The sequence below is a fragment of the Ovis aries genome, chromosome 2, assembly GCF_016772045.2.
Source record: "Ovis aries strain OAR_USU_Benz2616 breed Rambouillet chromosome 2, ARS-UI_Ramb_v3.0, whole genome shotgun sequence".
Lineage (NCBI taxonomy): Eukaryota > Metazoa > Chordata > Mammalia > Artiodactyla > Bovidae > Ovis > Ovis aries.
Window position 1 is genome coordinate 235,928,112 of NC_056055.1, and position 19,462 is coordinate 235,947,573.

General features: G+C 49.8%; 1 protein-coding gene across 1 annotated transcript; it reads right to left on the minus strand.

Moving 5' to 3' along the window:
- Nucleotides 1-545: 545 nt before the first annotated feature.
- LOC101107259 (antizyme inhibitor 2-like) lies at nt 546-16,807 on the minus strand. The gene is made up of 7 exons (XM_042245025.2): nt 14,268-16,807; nt 13,665-13,837; nt 12,921-13,055; nt 9,354-9,541; nt 8,714-8,854; nt 4,178-4,278; nt 546-3,362 (listed from the first exon to the last, which is right to left on the minus strand). The coding sequence occupies exons 1-7, from the start codon at nt 14,421-14,423 to the stop codon at nt 3,063-3,065; spliced, it is 1,194 nt and encodes a 397-aa protein (XP_042100959.1). The 5' UTR covers nt 14,424-16,807; the 3' UTR covers nt 546-3,062.
- Nucleotides 16,808-19,462: the final 2,655 nt, after the last annotated feature.

Below are 19,462 nucleotides of genomic sequence, written 5' to 3' on the forward strand. Positions count from 1 at the left end.
GGTGGATGGATGGATGGATGGATAGATGGGTGGGTGGATGGATGGGTGGATAGATGGGTGGATGGATAGATGAATGAATGGATGGGTGGATGGGTGGATGGATGGATGGATGGATAGATGGGTGGGTGGATGGATGGATGGATGGATAGATGGGTGGGTGGATGGATGGATGGATAGATGGGTGGATGGATGGATAGATGGATGAATGGATGGGTGGATGGATGGGTGGATGGATAGATGAATGAATGGATGGGTGGATGGATGGATGGGTGGATGGAAGGATAGATGGGTGGGTGGATGGATGGGTGGATAGATGGGTGGATGGATAGATGAATGAATGGATGGGTGGATGGATGGATGGGTGGATGGAGGGATAGATGGGTGGATGGATAGATGAATGAATGGATGGATAGATGGGTGGGTGGATGGATAGATGGATGGATGGGTGGATGGAGGGATAGATGGGTGGATGGGTGGATGGATAGATATCCACAATCACACAGTAAAATGCCCAAAGGGCAAAACACAGAACACATCAAAATCTCTTGCATCTGAATAAAACTTTATTTTTTCCCTAAAGCCCACTCACATTTGTACTTCCAGACACCACTGGGGACGTAAGGGTAGATGTTCCCATTCAGAATTTTCAGTCTCTGGGAGGAGACACATTATCCAAAGGCTGTCTGAACCTGCTACCTTCCTTGGGTGACATCCGCAGATTCATTCCCTCCTCCTGAGATGTTTGCAGGAGAAATATCTGTAGCCCAAGGGTGCATGAGCCGTGGAGGCTGCAGTAAGATTGATAAGGCTGATTCTGGCAGAGGGGGAGGACCCTCTGCAGAAGCTGGAGATCAGAGACTGTCTTGTTTTATCAGGCGAAGCTGTGAGAGGACACAGGACATGAGTGGCTTTGGCTTCTGGGGTCTTCTCTCCCTTTCCTTCCTACAAGAATGTGACCAATCATTCTGAAGTGACTCTATCATCTTCCTTCCCTGCAGGATGCATTCTTTTTTTGAGCTCAGAACTCCTCAAATGTTGTTTTTCAAGTTTTAGCCTGCTGGGGGAACATGCAGTAGCATTTGCTCTGTTTCTGAGTTGGCTGTATTCACACCTGGTCCATTCAAGCTCCAAACCTGGGTGTTTCTTAAGGCCAAAGCCAGGTCTGAGGCACCCACATGGTTCATTAGCTATGTGGCTAGATGCTGTACATATTCGCTGAGGATACCCAGACCTGTGGGGGCAAGAGTGATCAGACTCAGGATCAGGGCCAGCCAGCAACAAGTGGACGTGAACTGACCTTGAATGAGAATTTGCATTATCTCACTTAATCCTCTCAACAATCCTGCAAGGGGAATACTAAGAGCACCCTCACTTCACAGATGAGAAAACTGAAGCTCTGACCACACTGCCAGGATGTGGTGGAGCCTGGATCCCCTCCAGGCTTGTCTGACTACAATGCCAGGGCTCTCTCCGCTAGATCAGGTGCCTGTGGTTCATATGTATGTTTCTGGAACAACGGCAGGGATCACTAACAGATTGAAAGGAAGGACAAAAGCATCTCAAGGTTCTGGTGAAAGCACGTTGTTGCATATTCCAGGGCATGACCTCCAGGGGGCTCTCTTGTAGTAGCGCAGTTTCCTTACACTGCCTCACTCCAGGGTCAAGACGGGGCACGGTATGCTGCCAGGAAGAGCTAACTGAGGCTTCAGGCCCACTGCAGACAGAGGACAGTTTTGTTTAGTTTTGTTTTGTTTTAATTACTCAGAAAGTGTGTTTGTTTTTGGATTTTAGAAAACCAGGAGCAGAGCGCTTTAGAGTTCTGGGCAATCATGTTTTATCTTCATTTGCTCTGTCATTGGCAGAGGAGTAGAGAAAATAGCGTTAAACCTAGTTCGTGATTGTTGCTGTTCAGTCGCTAAGTCATATCAGGCTCTTTTGAGACCCCATGAACTGAAGCCCACCAGGCTTCTCTGTCCATGTGATTTTACAGGCAACAGTACTGGAGTGGGTTGCCATTTCCTTCTCCGCAGAGGACAGTTTTGAACCTTAGATGTTGCCTCATTTCAGAGGCACCCTAACCCGGCAGTCCCCCAACATTTGTGGCATTAAGGACTGGTTTCCTGGGAGACGATTCTTCCACGGACCGGGAGTGGGGGAATGGTTTCAGATGATTCAACCACATTCCATTGACCGCATCACCACCTCAGTCAGCTCCATCTCGGAACGTCAGGCGTTAGCATCGTAAAAGGAGAGCGCATGCGCGGTTCATGATCGGCGCACAGGGTCCGCGCTCCTATGAGACTCTAACCCCGCCACTGCTCTGACAGGAGGCGGGGCTGAGGCAGTAACGTGAGCGATGGGAACTGGCTGTAAATAGAGTTAAAGTTTCTCTCGCTCGCCCCCCTCTCACCTCCTGTTCTGCAGCCAGGGTCCTAACAGGCCACGGACTGGTACTGGCCTGTTTCTAACCTCTGTTAGAAGGTTAGAAACTAACCTCTGTTTCCTCCACGCTACTCCTCCCCACCAATTCCTGCCCCCAAGCATCCCTCACGAGCGCCCCGAGGTGACGAAGCCTTTCCATTCTGACCACGTCTGGCCTACAGTGTGATCTCCAGCAGGCTCCTGTGGAAGGAATGCGCCAGTAAAGGGGCGTTCCAGAGCCCCTTCCACTACCTCAGGAGGCAAACCCCAGGTTGGACCCAGAGGAGATCCTGGGTCAGGAGCTGTGAGGGAGCCTGGAGTTGATGGGGAAGGGATACCTGAGGAGGGAACTGGGGAGCAGCTGTAAATGGTCAGAGAAGAGTGGGGCCCGATAGTTGGGACCTTGGCCGTGGAACCGAGGGTCAGCTGGGGCCACAGGGCTGCCTGATTCTGCCCACAATGGCATCTACCTGTCAGGACTTTCAGAGATGCCCAGGTGGGCTAACTTGGGCTTACCTGGGGAGAGGTTGTAACAGGGTCAATCCCATAGGCAGAGGCTAGTGTCAAAGGTCAACCAGACATCTTGGGCTTTGCTGGGGCCAGTGGGGGGACTAGGGTATCCAGGGCCTGGGATCCCAGGGTCAGCCACCAACTCCTCTTAACAAGGTCAGATCTTGGTGAGAGCCACTCACTGCCCACCCCCTTTCCTCCTCCCCCGGACACCTGAGCTCAGGTCCCACGGCATAGCAGATGGAGGTGGGAGAGAAGCCATTGAAGGTGGAGCTCATGACAGATGTGTAGGCGCCCATGAACTGGAAGACCAGCCAGTCGCCCACATCCAGCTCCGGCAGCTGCACCTCCTTCAAGAAGAGCTTGTCAAAGGCATCACACGTGGGGCCAAAGAGGGTGCAGGGGAAGAGCGGCAGCTTGGGGCTGAGCTCCTGCAGGGACACAGGGGTGGGGAATCAGAGAAGACCCCCCGCACACACACACCCCTACCCACTCCTCATCAAGCAGCACATGCCCCAGGGCACCAGCAGAAAGGACACTATCATCCACCAACACTGACCAATTCCTGAATGGTCCCTGTGTGCCAGGCATTGCTCTTAACCCGCCCTCACGGAGCTTATGCTCTAGAGACTGACTCCAGCCCTGCCAATTCACAAGTGCAGACACAGATGGGACCTCAGCTTTCCCATCTATAAAGTGGGAAGATTTTATTTAATAATCACTCAAAATGCTGGGCCTCAAACCTAGCTTCACTGAAAGTGCTTGAGGAGTTTTCATAGAGGATCATGCCAGGGTCCCAACCCATGAGAAATTCCGATATCAGTGGTGTGGGGCCTGGTCCAGGCAGAGAAGTATTAAAATTTCCCAGTTGATTCTGGTGTGAAGCAAAGTTTGAGAATCTCTACTTCCTAAGTCTCCTGCATCTCCAAGATTCAGGGACTCCAGAACAACAAACAGACAGAAAGACAGATAGCCAAAGAGAAGCATACACCCCTCCACAGACCAATGGACCTAGACACCCATCTTCCCGCATAGGTGTGAATCGCCAGGCCCACACAGAAGTGCACGTGCCAATACGCACAGACACACTTGCACATCCTGGCACACGCAGAGGGCGTGACAACCCACTAAGCCACCAGTAATCTGAGCCCCTTCGCCTCTCCCACTGGTAGCAGGGACTCCTGCCCAAGGGGGCTGGACCAGGTGAGTTCTAGGAGGTGCCAGAGCCATGAAACCTTCTCCTTACCTTCACCACAATGGGCATCCTGGGTTCAGACTCCCTGGAAAAGATGCGGAATGTGCCGTAGTGGCCATCATTGAGATAGTACAGCAGCTTCCGGCGGCCTCCTGAGGGCGGGCAGAGGGCAGCATTGAGCTGTGCTCAACCAGGGCCGACCCTCAACACCCGAGCCCAGCACCTGTGGGGGAGCCCTGACCCTCTGCCCAGCACTGGATACCCCCTGTTCCCTGCTCCAAGAGTCTTCTCCTAGCCCATGGACAGTTGGGGCCTGTCCTCTGCACCCCCATTGCCCCTCCGCCTCTGCCCTCCACCTTTCAGTGTTCCCCTCTTCTCCTCTTCATCTTCCTCTTCCAAATAAGAATAATCTAACTAGACCTCCTTAGTGGTCCAGTGGTTAAGAATCCACCTGCCGATTCAGGGAATACAGGTTCGATCCCTGGTCTGGGAAGAACCCATGTGCCGTGGAGCAACTAAGCCTGTGTGCCACGACTACTGAGCCCGCGCTAGGGCCTGCGAGCCGCAGCAACAGAAGGCCTGTGCCTACAGCCCGAGCTGTAGAGCTAGAGAGGTCCCCGCGATGAGAAGCCGGTGCACCACAACTAGAGAACAGCCCCCAAGTGCCAAAACTGGAGACAGCCTGCACGCAGCAACGAAGACCCAGCACAGCCAATAAATAAACAAGAGAACAATCTAACATGCCATATAACTCAGGCATTGTTCTCAGTTCCCTACATGTATTCAACTATTTAATCCTAACTACCCTCTGAGCGGGTTCAGTGAGCCTGCTTTATGGTTGAGAAAACAGTCTTGTCAGCAGTCATGTAGGGGACTGTGGCAGGGCTGGGATTTGCCCCCAGATCTCAGGCCTCATGTTCTCTGCCCTCCCCTTAGACCAGGTGCCCTGAGCACCTGCTGCATGAATCAAACTGGGAGCAAACAGTCTTTTCATGACTTGATTCCATCATGCTTGGTCCTTAGTGATGTGCTAATTTATCAATTTCCTTCCTCAAAGGGGTACCTGTCTAAACTACATTTTCTTATGTTCTATATTCTTTTTTCTTTTGTCTATATTCTCGATGCTCCAGCATCCGGGGCCTTGCTGACCCAGCGAGACTGCTCCTCCCCGGGCTGGTTAATTTCTAGAGACAGCAAATAACTGCCTTGCAAGTATGCCTTGCCCGTGCAAGCCAACCAATCCAGTGTCTGTACTGCAAACCACCTCCTGGATGGAACTCACAGAACTTGAAGCACTACCTCTGGCCTAATCTTCCTAGGGAGGTCCTTACCCCCCACAACCCACTGAAATTATTCAAACTAGCCAATCCCAAACCTGCCAGTCCAACTCACCCTGATTCACCCATTCTGTTCCTCAAAAACCACAACAGAGGCTCTGACCAGTGTTCCCCCGTGTCCTTCTGCTTCCTGATCCATCCTGTCCTTCCCCTTGTGGCCCTGAGTGGCCTGCCTTGCCTCTGGGTTCTCCAGAGGAAGCTTTATGGCAGTTACTTCCAGGTCTTACACAAACTGATTAAAACACATCCCAGGTATTATCACCCTGCTTATTTAACTTATATGCAGAGTACATTATGTGAAATGCTGGGCTAGATGAAGGTCAAGCTGGAATCAACATTACTAGGAGAAATATCAACAACCTCAGATATATAGATGATACCACTCTAATGGCAGAAAGTGAAGAGGAACTAAAGAGCCTCTTGATGAGGGTGAGAGAGGAAAATGAAACAGCTGTCTTGGAACTCAACATTCTGGGGAGGGAGGTGATAAGCAGGTTCAAGAGAGAGGGGACACATACTTTATTAGTGGCTTCTTTGGTAGCTCAATCAGTAAAGAATCTGCCTGTAGTGCAAGAGACCAGGGTTCAATCCTTGGGTTGGGAAGATCCCCTGGAGAAGGAAATGGCAACCCACTCCAGTATCCTTGCTTGAAAAATCCCATGGACAGAGGAGCCTGGTGGGCTACAGTCCATGGGGCTGTAAAGAGTCGAGCACGACTGAGCAACTAACACAACATGGCTGATTTGTGTTGATGTTTGGCAGAAACAAATACAATTCTATAAAGCAATTATCCTTCAATTAAAAAAATAAAGCTCAATATTCAAACACCAAAGATGGTCCCATCTCTTCATAGCAAATAGAAGGGGGAAAAGTGGAAACAGTGACAGACATTCCTTTCTTGGGGCTCCAAAATCACTGCAGTTGGTGACTGTAGCCATGAAATTAAAAGATGCTTGCTCCTTGGAAGGAAAGCTATGACAAACCTAGACAGTGTATTAAAAAGAAGAGACATCTCTTTGCCAACCAAGAACCATATAGTCAAAGTTGTGGTTTTTCCAGTAGTCATGTGTGGATGTGAGAGTGGGACCATAAATAAGGCTGGCTGACCACCAAAGAATTGATGCTTTCCAGCTGCGGTGCTGGAGAAGACTCTTGAGAATCCCTTGGACAGCAAGGAGATCCAACCAGTCAATCCTAAAGGCAATCAACCCTGAATATTCACTGGAAGGACTGAAGCTGAAACTGAAGCTGCACTACTTTGGCCACCCGATGGGAAGAGCCAACTCCTTGGAAAAGACCCTGATGCTGAGAAAAACTGAGGGCAGGATGAGAAAAGGCAGCGACAGAGAATCAGATAGTTGGATAGCATCATCGACTCAATGGACGTAAATTTGAGCAAGCTCTCGGAGACAGCGAAGGACAGGAAAGCCTGGTGTGCTGCTGTCGCAAAATCAGACACACCTTAGCAACTGAACAACAACAAAGCACATTTAAAAACGTTGCCCTACTCTGACAAGTATGGGTACAGCACGGTTGTCACTTCCCTCCATCTAAACACTCTGCCTCTGTTGATGTTGCCAATGTAAGCATGTGATAGCTTTCTCTCCAGCACCATCATACTTCTGATGCATATTGAAGTAGTGGTCACCTATGACCCCCAGACCCTTTGGACAGGACCTACTACCAAGGCAGTGTCTTCACAACCACTCTTCATCTGTTCTTAGAATATTGCTTTCTGGAATCTAAACTCAGGATTTTGCGCTGATTTCTGTTAGCATTTGAAGCATTTCATAATATTTGGGCATTTAGATGCCCAGCTCCTTCTGAATACTGATTTTCTGCTCTCCCCACTGACCCCAATGTACTTCCTACCATCCTCTCCCCTCTTTCTTAGTTGCCATCACTGAAGCCACAGCCCCAGTTGTCCCTAAACTACTTAGTCATGAGAGGTAGTCAAGACACTGCTAATGTCAAGAGCTCAGGTCTACTTGGCATGTGGTGCAAATCCAAGTGCAAAGGTGTGCGTCAGGCAGACCAGGTCCAGTTGTATCTCTGACTAGCTGTGATGCCTCGGACAAGTTCCTTCCTCTCTCTAAGCCTCACTATCTCTGCCTGTAAAATGGGAATGAACCCAAATTACTTCACCCCAAGTTCTACTCACAAACTGTTGAGCAGAAAGGAGAGAAAATGCATATTTCACACATGATAGATATTTAATAATTGGCAACACTTGTTATTATGGGAATAAAAATAATGAGTCCCTAAGGACTTCCCTGGTGCTCCAGATTAATACTGTGCTTCCACTGAAGGGAGCATGGGTTCAATCCCTGGTCAGGGAGCTGAGATACCACATGCCCCATGGGGTGGCCAAGAAAAAAAGCAACACACATACAAAAATTACCCCTTACCATAGTAAAGATGCAAATTTAAAAAATAAGCCCTTAATACTTAGAGTTTTGTTAAATGATGACTTGAAATCATAGGCTTCCTATCACAATATCCTTTAATCAGACGTTTTGTGAAGAAGCGCAATCAGCTGACACAAGTTTCTTGGGATTACAAACCTGTGGGCCAATCATTTGTCAAAAGGATAAGGGAGGAGATTAAAGCAGCTTATAAATATTTATATGTCAGTTATCATAAAGCGGCAAAGAATAAAAGCACTAAGCCAGTGGGGAAGATCTATTCATGTTCTCCATCTTATCGTGAAATGGAGTTTCTGGTTAGCTCACTTTGTGTGAAAACCAAAAGCTGCAAAAATAACAGTCTAAAAGAGCTCCTACGGTGGTTGACCTCGACTGCCAAAGGTTTACCATTACCCTACAGATGTCACCCTTAACCTTCAGGCCATGACGACAATGGTGCCTTCTTATATGTATTGTAAGAGTTTGCATTTACTCACTATATTTTTGGCACCGGAACCTGCACCTGTTAGATAATGCTTGCTGGATGAATTTAAGGTGCACAGCAGCACGATTTTGTCCTTGAACCTCATGGGCTATATTCTGTGACTTTACCTCCATAAATGCCGTATAAACCCATTGGCTACTTAGGAAAAATGAAGACCTTTCATCTTGCTTCTCACCTCCCAGTCTGAGAACAATAAAATAGTGATACTAACAGGTTCATTCTCATATCCAATTCAAAGCTTGTTTACTGCTAATTAGGCATTCGGGGCTGGAGCCCAGACCCTCTACCCATCCTCCACTCCAGGGCCCAGGAATGCCTGGACAGTGGCCTGCCCACCCACCGGGCTCTAGCACAGCCTTCTTGGCAATGTTGTTGATAGCGGTCATGCAGACAGATGTTGCATAGAAGCGTCCGGGCTCTGCGATGATCTCGATGCCACTCCCCTCGGGGAAGTCCTGGGCCAGGGCGGCGTTGATCACTCCTGCCACGTGCAGGGACAGACCCAGACTTTAACATGGCCAGTCCATCTGAGGAGGCTTTACCTGTACACTATCCCTTCATTCCCTTGAGAGCTGTGTGGGGAGTCGTTATCTCCATTTTACTAGGGAGGAAACAGGTCGATGCTGTGGCCCATGGTGGGGAAGCAGCTTGTCCAAGGTCACATAGCACCCTGAGATGTCTGAATTTGGGACCACTTAAACACAGTCAGCAAAGAGAAAATGTTCCCCAGGTCTCAAGGATAGCAAACTTCTACCTGACTGTAGCTTAAGGGGGGATAGCAACTAACACGTCTAAAGAAAGACACGGAGCCAGATACACAAGGGCTCATATATGTACACAGGCCGTGCAAGTGTAGTCAGACAAAGACCTCTCAACAAAGACAAACCTCAGTTACACACAGGCATGCGACTCACAGTTCCATGACCTCCTCATACGCAAACAAACACTCAGCCTCCTGAACCCAAGCTGGAGCACCCGGCTCCCCCTCATCCTCCCCGTCACCTCCTCGAACTCAGGGTCGGAGCCTTCCTCTCCGGGGAAGCCCCCTCCGATGTCCAGGAGCCTCATGTCATGCCCGATCCTGCTGCCCATCTCAAACACGCGCCGGCAGTCGGTGATGGCCTTCATGAAGTTACGGGGTGTCTGGCATCTTGAGCCCACATGGAAGCTGAACACACATCAAGTGACATGTAGAGAAACACCCGTGAAAAAGCAAAGGTCAGTAGGAAGAGAGACATGGGCAGAAACACCGAAGCATGGTCATCCTTGAGTTGGAGCACTCGAGACTGTGTGGTGGTCACCTCTCTTAGCAGCCCCTTCCAAGTGCCTCATTGCAGGGGCCTCCCTTCTTCTCCCCCTTGGAAGGCGTGTGCTCAGAACCCGGATCCCCATGCCTGTGAGGAGGGCCAGGTTGGATGAGGCCAGAGCAAAAGTTCAAGGGGGTGCCACAATACTAAATTATCAAGATAAAGAATATTTAATGTAATTGTTGTAAAGAGCAAAACTGATTTAGAAACATCTACAATGATGAAAATACTAAAATGTAAATAAAGACAAGATTAGTAACAGTAGGGACTTCCCTGGTGGTCTGGGGGTTAAGAATCCACCTTGCCATACAGGGGACCCAGGTTCGACCCCTGATGGGGAACTAAGATTCCACGTGCCAGGGAGCAACGAGGCCCGTGTGCTGCAGCTACCAAGTCCACACGCCACAGCTGGAGAGCCCGTGCTCTGAAACCAAAGACCCCACGTGACACAACTAAGGCCCAACAAAGCCAGATTAAATAAACATTAAAAATAAAAAGGTGCTTTATATATACAAAAGTGGTAACAGTAGTTGAACCCTGAAGCAAAAGGAAAAATGAGAAATGCCAATCTTGTCTTTCAAGTTTTAATATTTTTCTCATCATGATTTTTTTGCATTATTTTTCATTTTTTCAAATATTGTATTCAGTTCAGTTCAGTCGCTAAAATATTCTTTAGCTAGAGTACTAACTTTTTTAACATCCCCTTAAATTTTGCACCCAAGACCTTTGCCTCCTTTGCCCCACCCTAATCCCAGATAACATCCAGCTTCTTCGCTGAGAAGAGAGAAGCATCATGAGGCCCAGAAGGGCTTCGGCTGACCAGAGCGTAGCCAGGAAGCCAAAGGCTGGAGGTAGACAGTGGAAATTTTGTCAAGAGAACACACTGGTCATAGCAAACACTCTTCTTCCAACAACATGAGATGATGCTACACATGGACATCACCAGATAGTCAATAGTGAAATTGGATTGATTATATTCTCTGCAGCTGAAAATGGAGAATCTCTATATGTTTAGCAAAAGCAAGGCCTGGACCTGGCTATGGCTCAGATCTGAGCTTATAGCAAAATTCAGGCTTAAATTGAAGAAAGTAGGGAAAACCACTAGGCCATTCAGGTATGACCTAAATCAAATCCCTGATGGTTATACAGTAGCAGTGACAAATAGATTCAAGGGATTAGATAGACAGAGTGCCTGAAGAACTGTGGACAGAGGTTTGTGAAATCATACAGGAGACAGTAAGAAGACTGCCTCTTCTTAGAAAACAAGAAAAAGAAATACAAAAAGGCAAAGTGATTGTCTGAGGAGGCCTTGCAAATAGCTGAGATAAAAAAAGAAGTGAAAAGCAAAGCAGAAAAGGAAAGATGTACCCAACTGAATGCAGAGTTCCAGAGTGTAGCAAGGAAAGAAAAGAAAGCCTTCCTAAGCAAACAATGCAAAGAAACAGAGGAAAACAACAGAATGGGAAAGACTAGAAATCTCTTCAAGAAAATTGGAGACATCAAGGGAACATTTCGTACAAGGATGGGCATGATAAAGGACAGAAATAGTTAGGACCTAACAGAAGCAGAACAGATTAAGAGGTGGCAAGAACACACAGAAGAACTATACCAAAAGTGTCTTAGTGCCCCAGATAGCCACGATAGTGCGGTCACTTATCCAGAGCCAGACATCCTGGAGGGTGAAGTTAAGTGGGCCTTAAGAAGCATTACTATGAACACAGCTAGTGGAATTGATGGAATTCCAGCTGAGCTATTTCAAATCATAAAAGATGATGCTATTAAAGTTCTGTACTCAATATGCCAGTAAATTTGGAAAATTCAGCAGTGGCCACAGGACTGCAAAAGGTCTGTTTTCATTTCAATCCCAAAGAAGGGCAGTGCCAAAGAATGTTTGAGCTACCACACAATTGTACTCATTTCACATGCTAGCAAGGCCATGCTCAAAATCCTTCAAGGTAGGCTTCAGCAGTATGTGAGCCAAGAACTTCCAGATGTACAAGCTGGGTTTAGAAAAGGCAGAGGAATTAGAGATCAGATTGTCGACATCCGTTGGATCATAGAGAAAGCAAGGGAATTCAAGGAAAGCATCTACATCTGCTTCATTGACTTTGTTAAAGCCTTTGACAGTGTGGATCACAACAAACTGTGGAAAATTCTTCAAGAGATGGGAATACCAGACCACCTTACCTGCCTCCTGAGAAACCTGTACGCAGGTTAAGAAGCAACAGTTAGAACAGGACATGGAAAAATTGACTGGTTCAAAATTGGGAAAGGAGTATGAGAAGGTTGTATATTGTCACCCTGATTATTTAACTTATATGCAGAAAACATCATTTGAAATGTTGGACTGGATGTATCACAAGCTGAAATCAAGATTGCCAGAAGAAATATCAACAACCTCAGATATGTAGATGATACCATTTATTGGCAGTAAGTGAAGAGGAACTAAAGAGCCTCTTGATGAGGGTGAAAAGGGAGAGTGGAAAAGCTGGCTTAAAACTCAACATTCAAAAACTAAGATCATGGTATCCAGTCCCATCACTTCATGGCAAATAGAAGGGGGAAAAGTGGAAGCAGTGACAGACATTATTTTCTTGGGCTCCAAAATCACTTTGAATGGTGACTGCAGTCTTGAAATTAAAAGGCGCTTGCTCCTTGGAAGAAAAGCTATGACAAACCTAGACAGTGTATTAAAAAGCAGAGACATCAGTTTGCCGACAAAGGTCTGTATGACTAGTCAAAGCTATGGTTTTTCCAGTAGTCATGTGTGGATGTGAGAGTTGGACCATAAAGAAAGCTGAAGAATTGATGCTTTCAAATTGCGATGCTTGAGAAGACTCTTAAGAGTCCCTTGGACTGCAAGGATATCAAACCAGTCAATCCTAAAAAAAATAAACCCTGAATTTTCATTGGAAGGACTGATGCTGAAGCTGAAACTCCAATACTTTGGCCACCCGATGTGAAGAGCTGACTCCTTAGAAAAGACCCTGATGCTGGGAAGGATTGAAGGCAGGAGAAGGGGGCAACCTGATGAGATAGTTGGATGACAACTGGCTCAATGGACGTGAGTTTGAGCAAACTCCAGGAGATAGTGATGGACAGGGAAGCCTGGTGTGCTGCAGTCCACAGGGTCACAAAAGAGGCAGACACGACTTAGCAACTGAATTACAACAACAATGGACAGTGGAAACCAAGACTCCTGGCTCCTCCTTTCCAGGCAGGGAAAGCCAGTGCACTCACCTGGTTCCAACCACAGCCAACCCCAGGTCCCTGGCAGACTTGAGCAGATGTTCACATACCTCCAGCCTGGCCCCAAACTTAGAGCTCAGGGGAAAGAGGCTGCCACTGTCCTGGGTCCACAGCCGGAGGACCAGCCTGGGAGAGGGGTGCAAAGGGTATCAGAATTTCTTAGGCACATGAGCCCCAAGGCCCCCCATCCTACCTCCCTCCAGCTTCCCACCCACTTCTGCCTAGCTCGTCTGGACTGTCTAGCCATGGAGACCCAAAGAGTGAACACACTCACTACCTACAGGCTTCTGTCCAGGCAAGAAAAAGCAGGAAAATGATAAAATTATAAATACACCTTCCATAGGCCTCCACATTACAGGATCAGAGATGTTAAATAACTTTCCTAAGATCACACAGCGTGTGACAAACCAATCTGAAGTGTGATCCCTGGCCTCCCTGACTCTGATACGAGTGTCTTTTCCACAAGGTCAGCTAACGCCGGACCACCTAGTGCTAGGCTCTGCCCAGTGTCCATGCGGACACAGGCATTGTTTATTTGGCATCAATGGACACCAGCGAAGGCATCAGGCCACTGGCCCAAATTCTTGTACTTTGCTGCTTTGGCCTGTGCCAGTCACCACATGAGTCTTCCTGCATCTGATTCCTGCAGCCAGTTCCAACAGCCGGGGTCCCAGCTTTAAGGTCCCTTTTTCCACCTGTCTCTACTTGTTTGCACCCACTCCCTACTGGTCTCACCTGGCCCCAGGATGATGCTGGGCCACCTTGATTAGCTCCTCCTCGCTGTCGAACACCAGGAGCTTCACCCCGTGGAGGGCAGCACAGCGGATGTGGGAGACAGGCTTGCAGGGGTTGGCATAGATGATGCGTGAGGGAGCCACGCCCAGGGCCAGCACCTGCTCCAGCTCGCCCTGGCATGGGTGAGAGCCAGAGTGGGGAGCTACCCTGATGCCCCTCTATTCTCTGGGGATGGGAACCCTGGGCATGAGCCAAAAGGACTGCCCTTAACTGAACCCCTATTGTGCAGTGTGCTGAACATGACTGTGCCCTTTAGGTTCCTAGAATCTTCCAAATGATCAGGCTGTGCTAGGACAGGGACAGCATCTGTATCTTCAAGCTTGTGCTTCCCCTCATTCGCTCAAGCTGTCTGCCTTAGTCACAGGGACCAATGGGAGACTGATCCCCCGCAGGGCACTCATTTATCCTTTCCCAAACAGTTGAGGACTAGGAGAGTCAGCCCCTGTTGAGGAGCTGCAGTCTCCACTCCAGGACCCCCGGCAACCCGCCTTTTTTCCCCAGGAAGTGTTGGGCTTGTGAATGAGTCAGCTGGCCCAGGCTCACCTGGCTGGCACAGTCGAAGCTGGTGCCCAGGGCGGCCAGGATACGCAGCATCCAGGGGCTGCTGTTGCACTTTACCGCGTAGAAGGGTGAGACCCGCGGCAGGGCCTGGCAGAAGACCTGGTGGCGGTTGGCCAGCACGCCCAGGTCAGCCACCATGAAAGCATCTCGGCAGTCCTGCCGGGACAGTGAAAGAGAAACAGAAGGCTGGGTAGAGGGTTATCTCACCTGATCCTCAAAACAACACCATGCAGTAAGTACTATTGCTGTTGTCGTTTCAGATTTGGGAAAAAAAAGGTTCAGAAAGAAGTCACTGGCTCAAGGTCACAGAGAAAGTGCATGGCTAGGATAGAGTTTGATACCAGGTCTTCTAACTCTTTTTTCCAGTAGTCATGTATGGATGGGAGATTTGGACCATAAAGAAGGCTGAGAGCTGAAGAACTGATACTTTTGTGGTGCTGGAGAATACTCTTGAGAGTCCCTTGAACTGCAAGGAGATTAAAGCAGTTAAATCCTAAAGGAAATCAACCCTGAATTTCATTGGAAGGACTGATGCTGAAGCCCTAATTCTTCGGCTACCTGACGCGAAGAACCAACTCACTGGAAAGGACCCTGATGCTGGGAAAGATTGAAAGCAAAAGGAGAAGGGGCTGGCAGAGAGCGAGATGGTTGGACAGCACCACCAGCTCAATGGACACGAATCTGAGCGAACTCTGGGAGCCAGTGAAGGACAAGGAAGCCCGGTGTGCTACTGTCCATGGGTGACAAAGAATTGGACATGACTTAGCAACTGAACAACCACAACTTCTAACTCTTAAAATAGGGGGACAAGAGGGAAACAGTCTTTGTAGATCAAGAAAGGGGAAAGACAGCTCCAACCCTCAACCAGGCAGCTTGGCACTGGGTAAAACCCCCAAGTGGTAGCATGGGGAGGGAGCTAGAAGGGGACAGAATGATTCTATCACCCCAGCAGAGCAGAGCTTTGAAATAAGACCTAGGAAACTGACATAAAACCAGAAAACAGAAAGTCTTATTTCTTGCCCCCCAAAGCAGGCACTGAGACAGCCTCATCCTTCCTTACTTCCCCTCTCCCGTCTCCCTCCTTCTCTACTGAATCAGAGAGCTCCTTGATCTTCTTCAGGACCACATCCCAGGCAGTTTCTCCAGGCTCCAGGGCAATGATATCCTTTGGCCATGTGCTTCCAGGGCTTTCTTTACTCTCCTTTGAGTTCCCGATGGGAATGCTGACCCCCGATGCTCCAACCAAACCCTCGGCCAGGCGCGGTTTCGACATCCTAAAAAGGGCTGGCACTGAGATAGGACCTCTTCCCTCCTCCCAGCTCCCCACTGGCCCCAGAGCCAGAGTTCTCAGGCTGTAACTTCTCAGCCGTTCCTTTCAGCTACCGCAGCTCCATAGAGCCCTCGTGAATTTTCCCATCTTTAAAATGGGCCACTGGTCGGGCCCAGTCTGCTTCAGAGACCTCGTAAGGGACCAAGCAAGACACACAGGCTGTGCACAAGGAACAGAGGCTAGGCATCCTCCTCCAGGCTCCTCCACACAGATGTTCCCATTCACAGATGGGAAAACTGAGGCTGGGAAGGGTAAGTGCAGGGTTTCAGGATCTTCAGATTGTAGTGTTCAGAGCCAGGGCCCAGGAGATGATCCAGGTCCAGGGTCCCCATTCTACACACAGGAATGAGAGGCCCAGAGAGAGGAAGGGACTTGATCGAGGTCACCAAATGGTCAGTGGCAGAGCTGGGACTGGCACCTGGGGTCTGTAGACCAGAAGTGGACCTGCCGCCAGCCAGGCATCCCTGAGACCAAAGTGAAGGTGGTCTGCAGCCAGGGGCCTTCTGTTCTGGCAGCTGGGGCTTGACCTGTACCCCCACACCACATGCAGACTCACCTGCTGCCTGCGGTGACCTGCTTGCTCAGGCTCAAACTAGGGAGCTGGGATCTGTGGTGTCTGGGCTTGGGGTAAATCCCATGGGAAAAGCAGAACTCAGCCCAGATCGCAGGGACCAGGGCAAGCACCACCCAGGTCCCTACAGACCTCAGCCGGCCGGCCCTGCCTCCTCAGCCCAGACCTCCCAGGCCCCGAGAACTAACACTCTTTCATCACCCACATGACAGGATGACATGGACTGTTTGAGACCCCGTGGACTATACAGTCCATGGGATTCTCCAGACCAGAATACTCAAGTGGGTTCCCTTTCCCTTCTCCAGCGGATCTTCCCAACCCAGGGATCGAACTGGGGTCTCCTGCATTGCAGGTGGATTCTTTACTAACTGAGCTATCAGGGAAGCCCATGGTGAAGTCAGACTCCAGTTATAAGGGAATGTCAGTGACAATCAGTCAAGGGACCCTGGGAACCCTGCATCCACCCTTCCCACTTCATAGATGGAAACACCGAGGGGCCCAGAGGTCTCCAGAGGACTCAGCAAACCTGGAGGAGGTCTGGGAGCAGAATCAGGACCTGACTCTAACCACAGGCGGGTTCCACTGCCTCGGAGCGAGAGCTGGTCTCTCCCGGTACTGTGTCTCTGCCCTCCACGGCAGATTTAAATACCTTGCTGGAAGTTTCTCCGAACGGAAAAGTGAGGCTGTTCGTCACTCAGGTCCAGTCACCTTCTCCCTCCCTGGCCCCACCCCTCTCTCCATGTGAGCTGCTGAGGTCTCTGTGACCTGCAGGCCCTCCAGGCTAAAGCCGTCACCCTGGAGCTGCCTTGCCTCTAGGATGTCAGCTGTCACTTGCTGCACTTAATCTCACCTCTGTGTTCTGACCAAAGCCTCCTGTACCTGTTCCAGGAAGTACAGCCGAGAGCCTGCTCCTGACCTGATTCTTCTCTTCTGCCAGCCTTGCTTGACCTTCTGCTCACTTGAGGCCTCCAACCTTATTCCCTCCCACCAGGAGTCAGTGCCTCCCAACCCCCCACCATCTTCAGGCTCTGGGGGCTTAAACATCTAGGAAGGGGCAACAGGTAGAGCCTGGATTGGAGGGAGAGACTCTCTGTAGCAAATCTCATTAATTCCATCTGTGATTCCAAACAAGATAATAAAGTCCAGGACTTCCCTGGTGGTCCAGTGGTTAAGAATGCACCTGCCAGTTTAGGGGACACAGGTTTCATCTCTGGTCCAGGAAGGTTCCACAGGCCTCAGAGCAACTAAGCCCGTGTGCCACAGCTAATGAAGGCTGCCCGCCCTAGGGACCAGCGAGTGGCCCCGGCTCACGGCGACTAGAGGAAGCCCATGAGCAGCAACAAAGACCCAGCGCAGCCAAAACTAAATCAATTAATTTAAAAACTAAAAAGAAAAAGATAATAAAGTTCAAGCTTTTATAGAGATCCCCACCTACCCTCACCCCAGACTAATTCGGGTAGAACTGACTTCTAACTCTACTTCATGGATACGTAAAGATCTCACATCTGGGGGCCTCAAGATGAGGATAACATCCACATGGGCCAACAGGGTGCTCGTGAGGATTAAATGCAATGACACGGTGTAACACCTACAAAGAGTTTAGCCAAGTGCTAGCATATAGCAGTGATCATGATAATAACTCCAAGAACAGCCAATATTACTCAGCCCTAGGTAAGTGTCAGGCATTATGCCAAGTACTTTATGTGGTAAGTCATGGAGCTCATGAGGCAAGTTCCACCCAGAGCCAGATATGCAGTCTATGTCAGATGGGCAGATCCCAGCGGGTATCAACCTCAGCACCAGGACAGGCTCAGTACCTGGATTAATGGTGGATAAGATGTTCCTGATGAGTGGCCTGCCCAATGCACAGGGCGTTGCCAGCCTGGGGTGAGGACAGCTGCCCCCTTGCCCTGTGCTGAGACCTGTGGTGCAACATGCCTGACCCCTGGCTCCAGGCAAATCCCTATGGGCCCAGCTCAGATCCCCATGAAGCAGGGAAGCACAATTGAAAACCCTTGTCCCCGCCAAGCCAAGGTAACTCTCCTACCCCCTGGTCTGCCCACAATGACAGGTATATGGGTGAAGCTCAGACCCCTGCTAATGTGTGACCATCAGAGACGTGTCAGAACAAGGAGGCTCCGCAACCTCTTCTTCCATTCTATAGGTGGAAAGCTAAGAGACCTGAAGGTCTTCAGGCCACCAGCCCACACTGCAGATCCTGGGTGGGTCCTTCTACTCCCCCATCTTTGCCCCCGGCCACCTGGGCCTCTCTTCTCCTTGTCTCTCTACCTCATGCAGGCAGCCAGGGCCCACTCCATCGCTCCATCCTCCCACCTGCCTCCACCTGCTCGGGCAGCCCCTCCTCCTTCAGCCTAGACCCACTCTGTGTGGTCCCTGGGCCCCTCTTGATGGCTGCTCAGTGCATGCCTGGGTAGGGGAGGCACTAAAGACCTCAGGAATACCGAACCTGGGCCTTCCTGGGGTCCTACCCCTGGGGCAGATTGAGGAGGGAGGTGCTGTGTCCCTTGAATTGAAGGAGACACAATTTCGCTTGGGAGGGAGATCATTTAGGGTCTCACCAGGAAAATCAAACCACTTCAGCTCTTCACAACAGAGACAGTTTAATGTAGAGGACTGTATCCACAGGCTATGGAGCAGCTGAGGGCCAAACAGGAAACAGTGAAGCACCCTGGATCCCGGCAGGAAGCTGTTTCTATGCCCGGACTGGAGGGGCAAAGGGAAAAGTGATGTTTCCCAAACTGCAGTCTGAGGTCCCTCAGTGGAAGCTGGAGCCGTAGAGCCACAGCCCCTGCCTAGGAAACTAGCTGGGACAGAGAGGCGGGGGACACATGGCCTGGTTTCTCCGGCGGCCTCCCAGCCTCCTGCCAGCGGCCCCCAGTGGCTGACCCCTGCGGGAAGCCAGCCCACTCTGGAAGATGGGACAGAGTCAGGGAGGGACAGATGGGGAGTGGGGTAGGCAGAGCCTGGATGAACACAGGTGGTCGGAGTCTTCTAGAGGTAGAGACATTTACCTGAGCCCTCGAGGGTGAGAAGGTACCAGCCAGGCCAATACTGGGACGAGTATTCCAGGTGTTGGTAACATCTGGTGCAAAGGCTCAGGATGGGAACAAGCCTGGACCCCAAGTATAGAAAAGAATGCAATGGTGGAAGAAAAAGGGTGGAAATTTGCCGACTTCAAAGCTGATGTATAGTAGAAGTCAAGTATTAGCCTGCTATCACAGATACGAAAATGGTGAGGGAGGGGTACAAAGCATG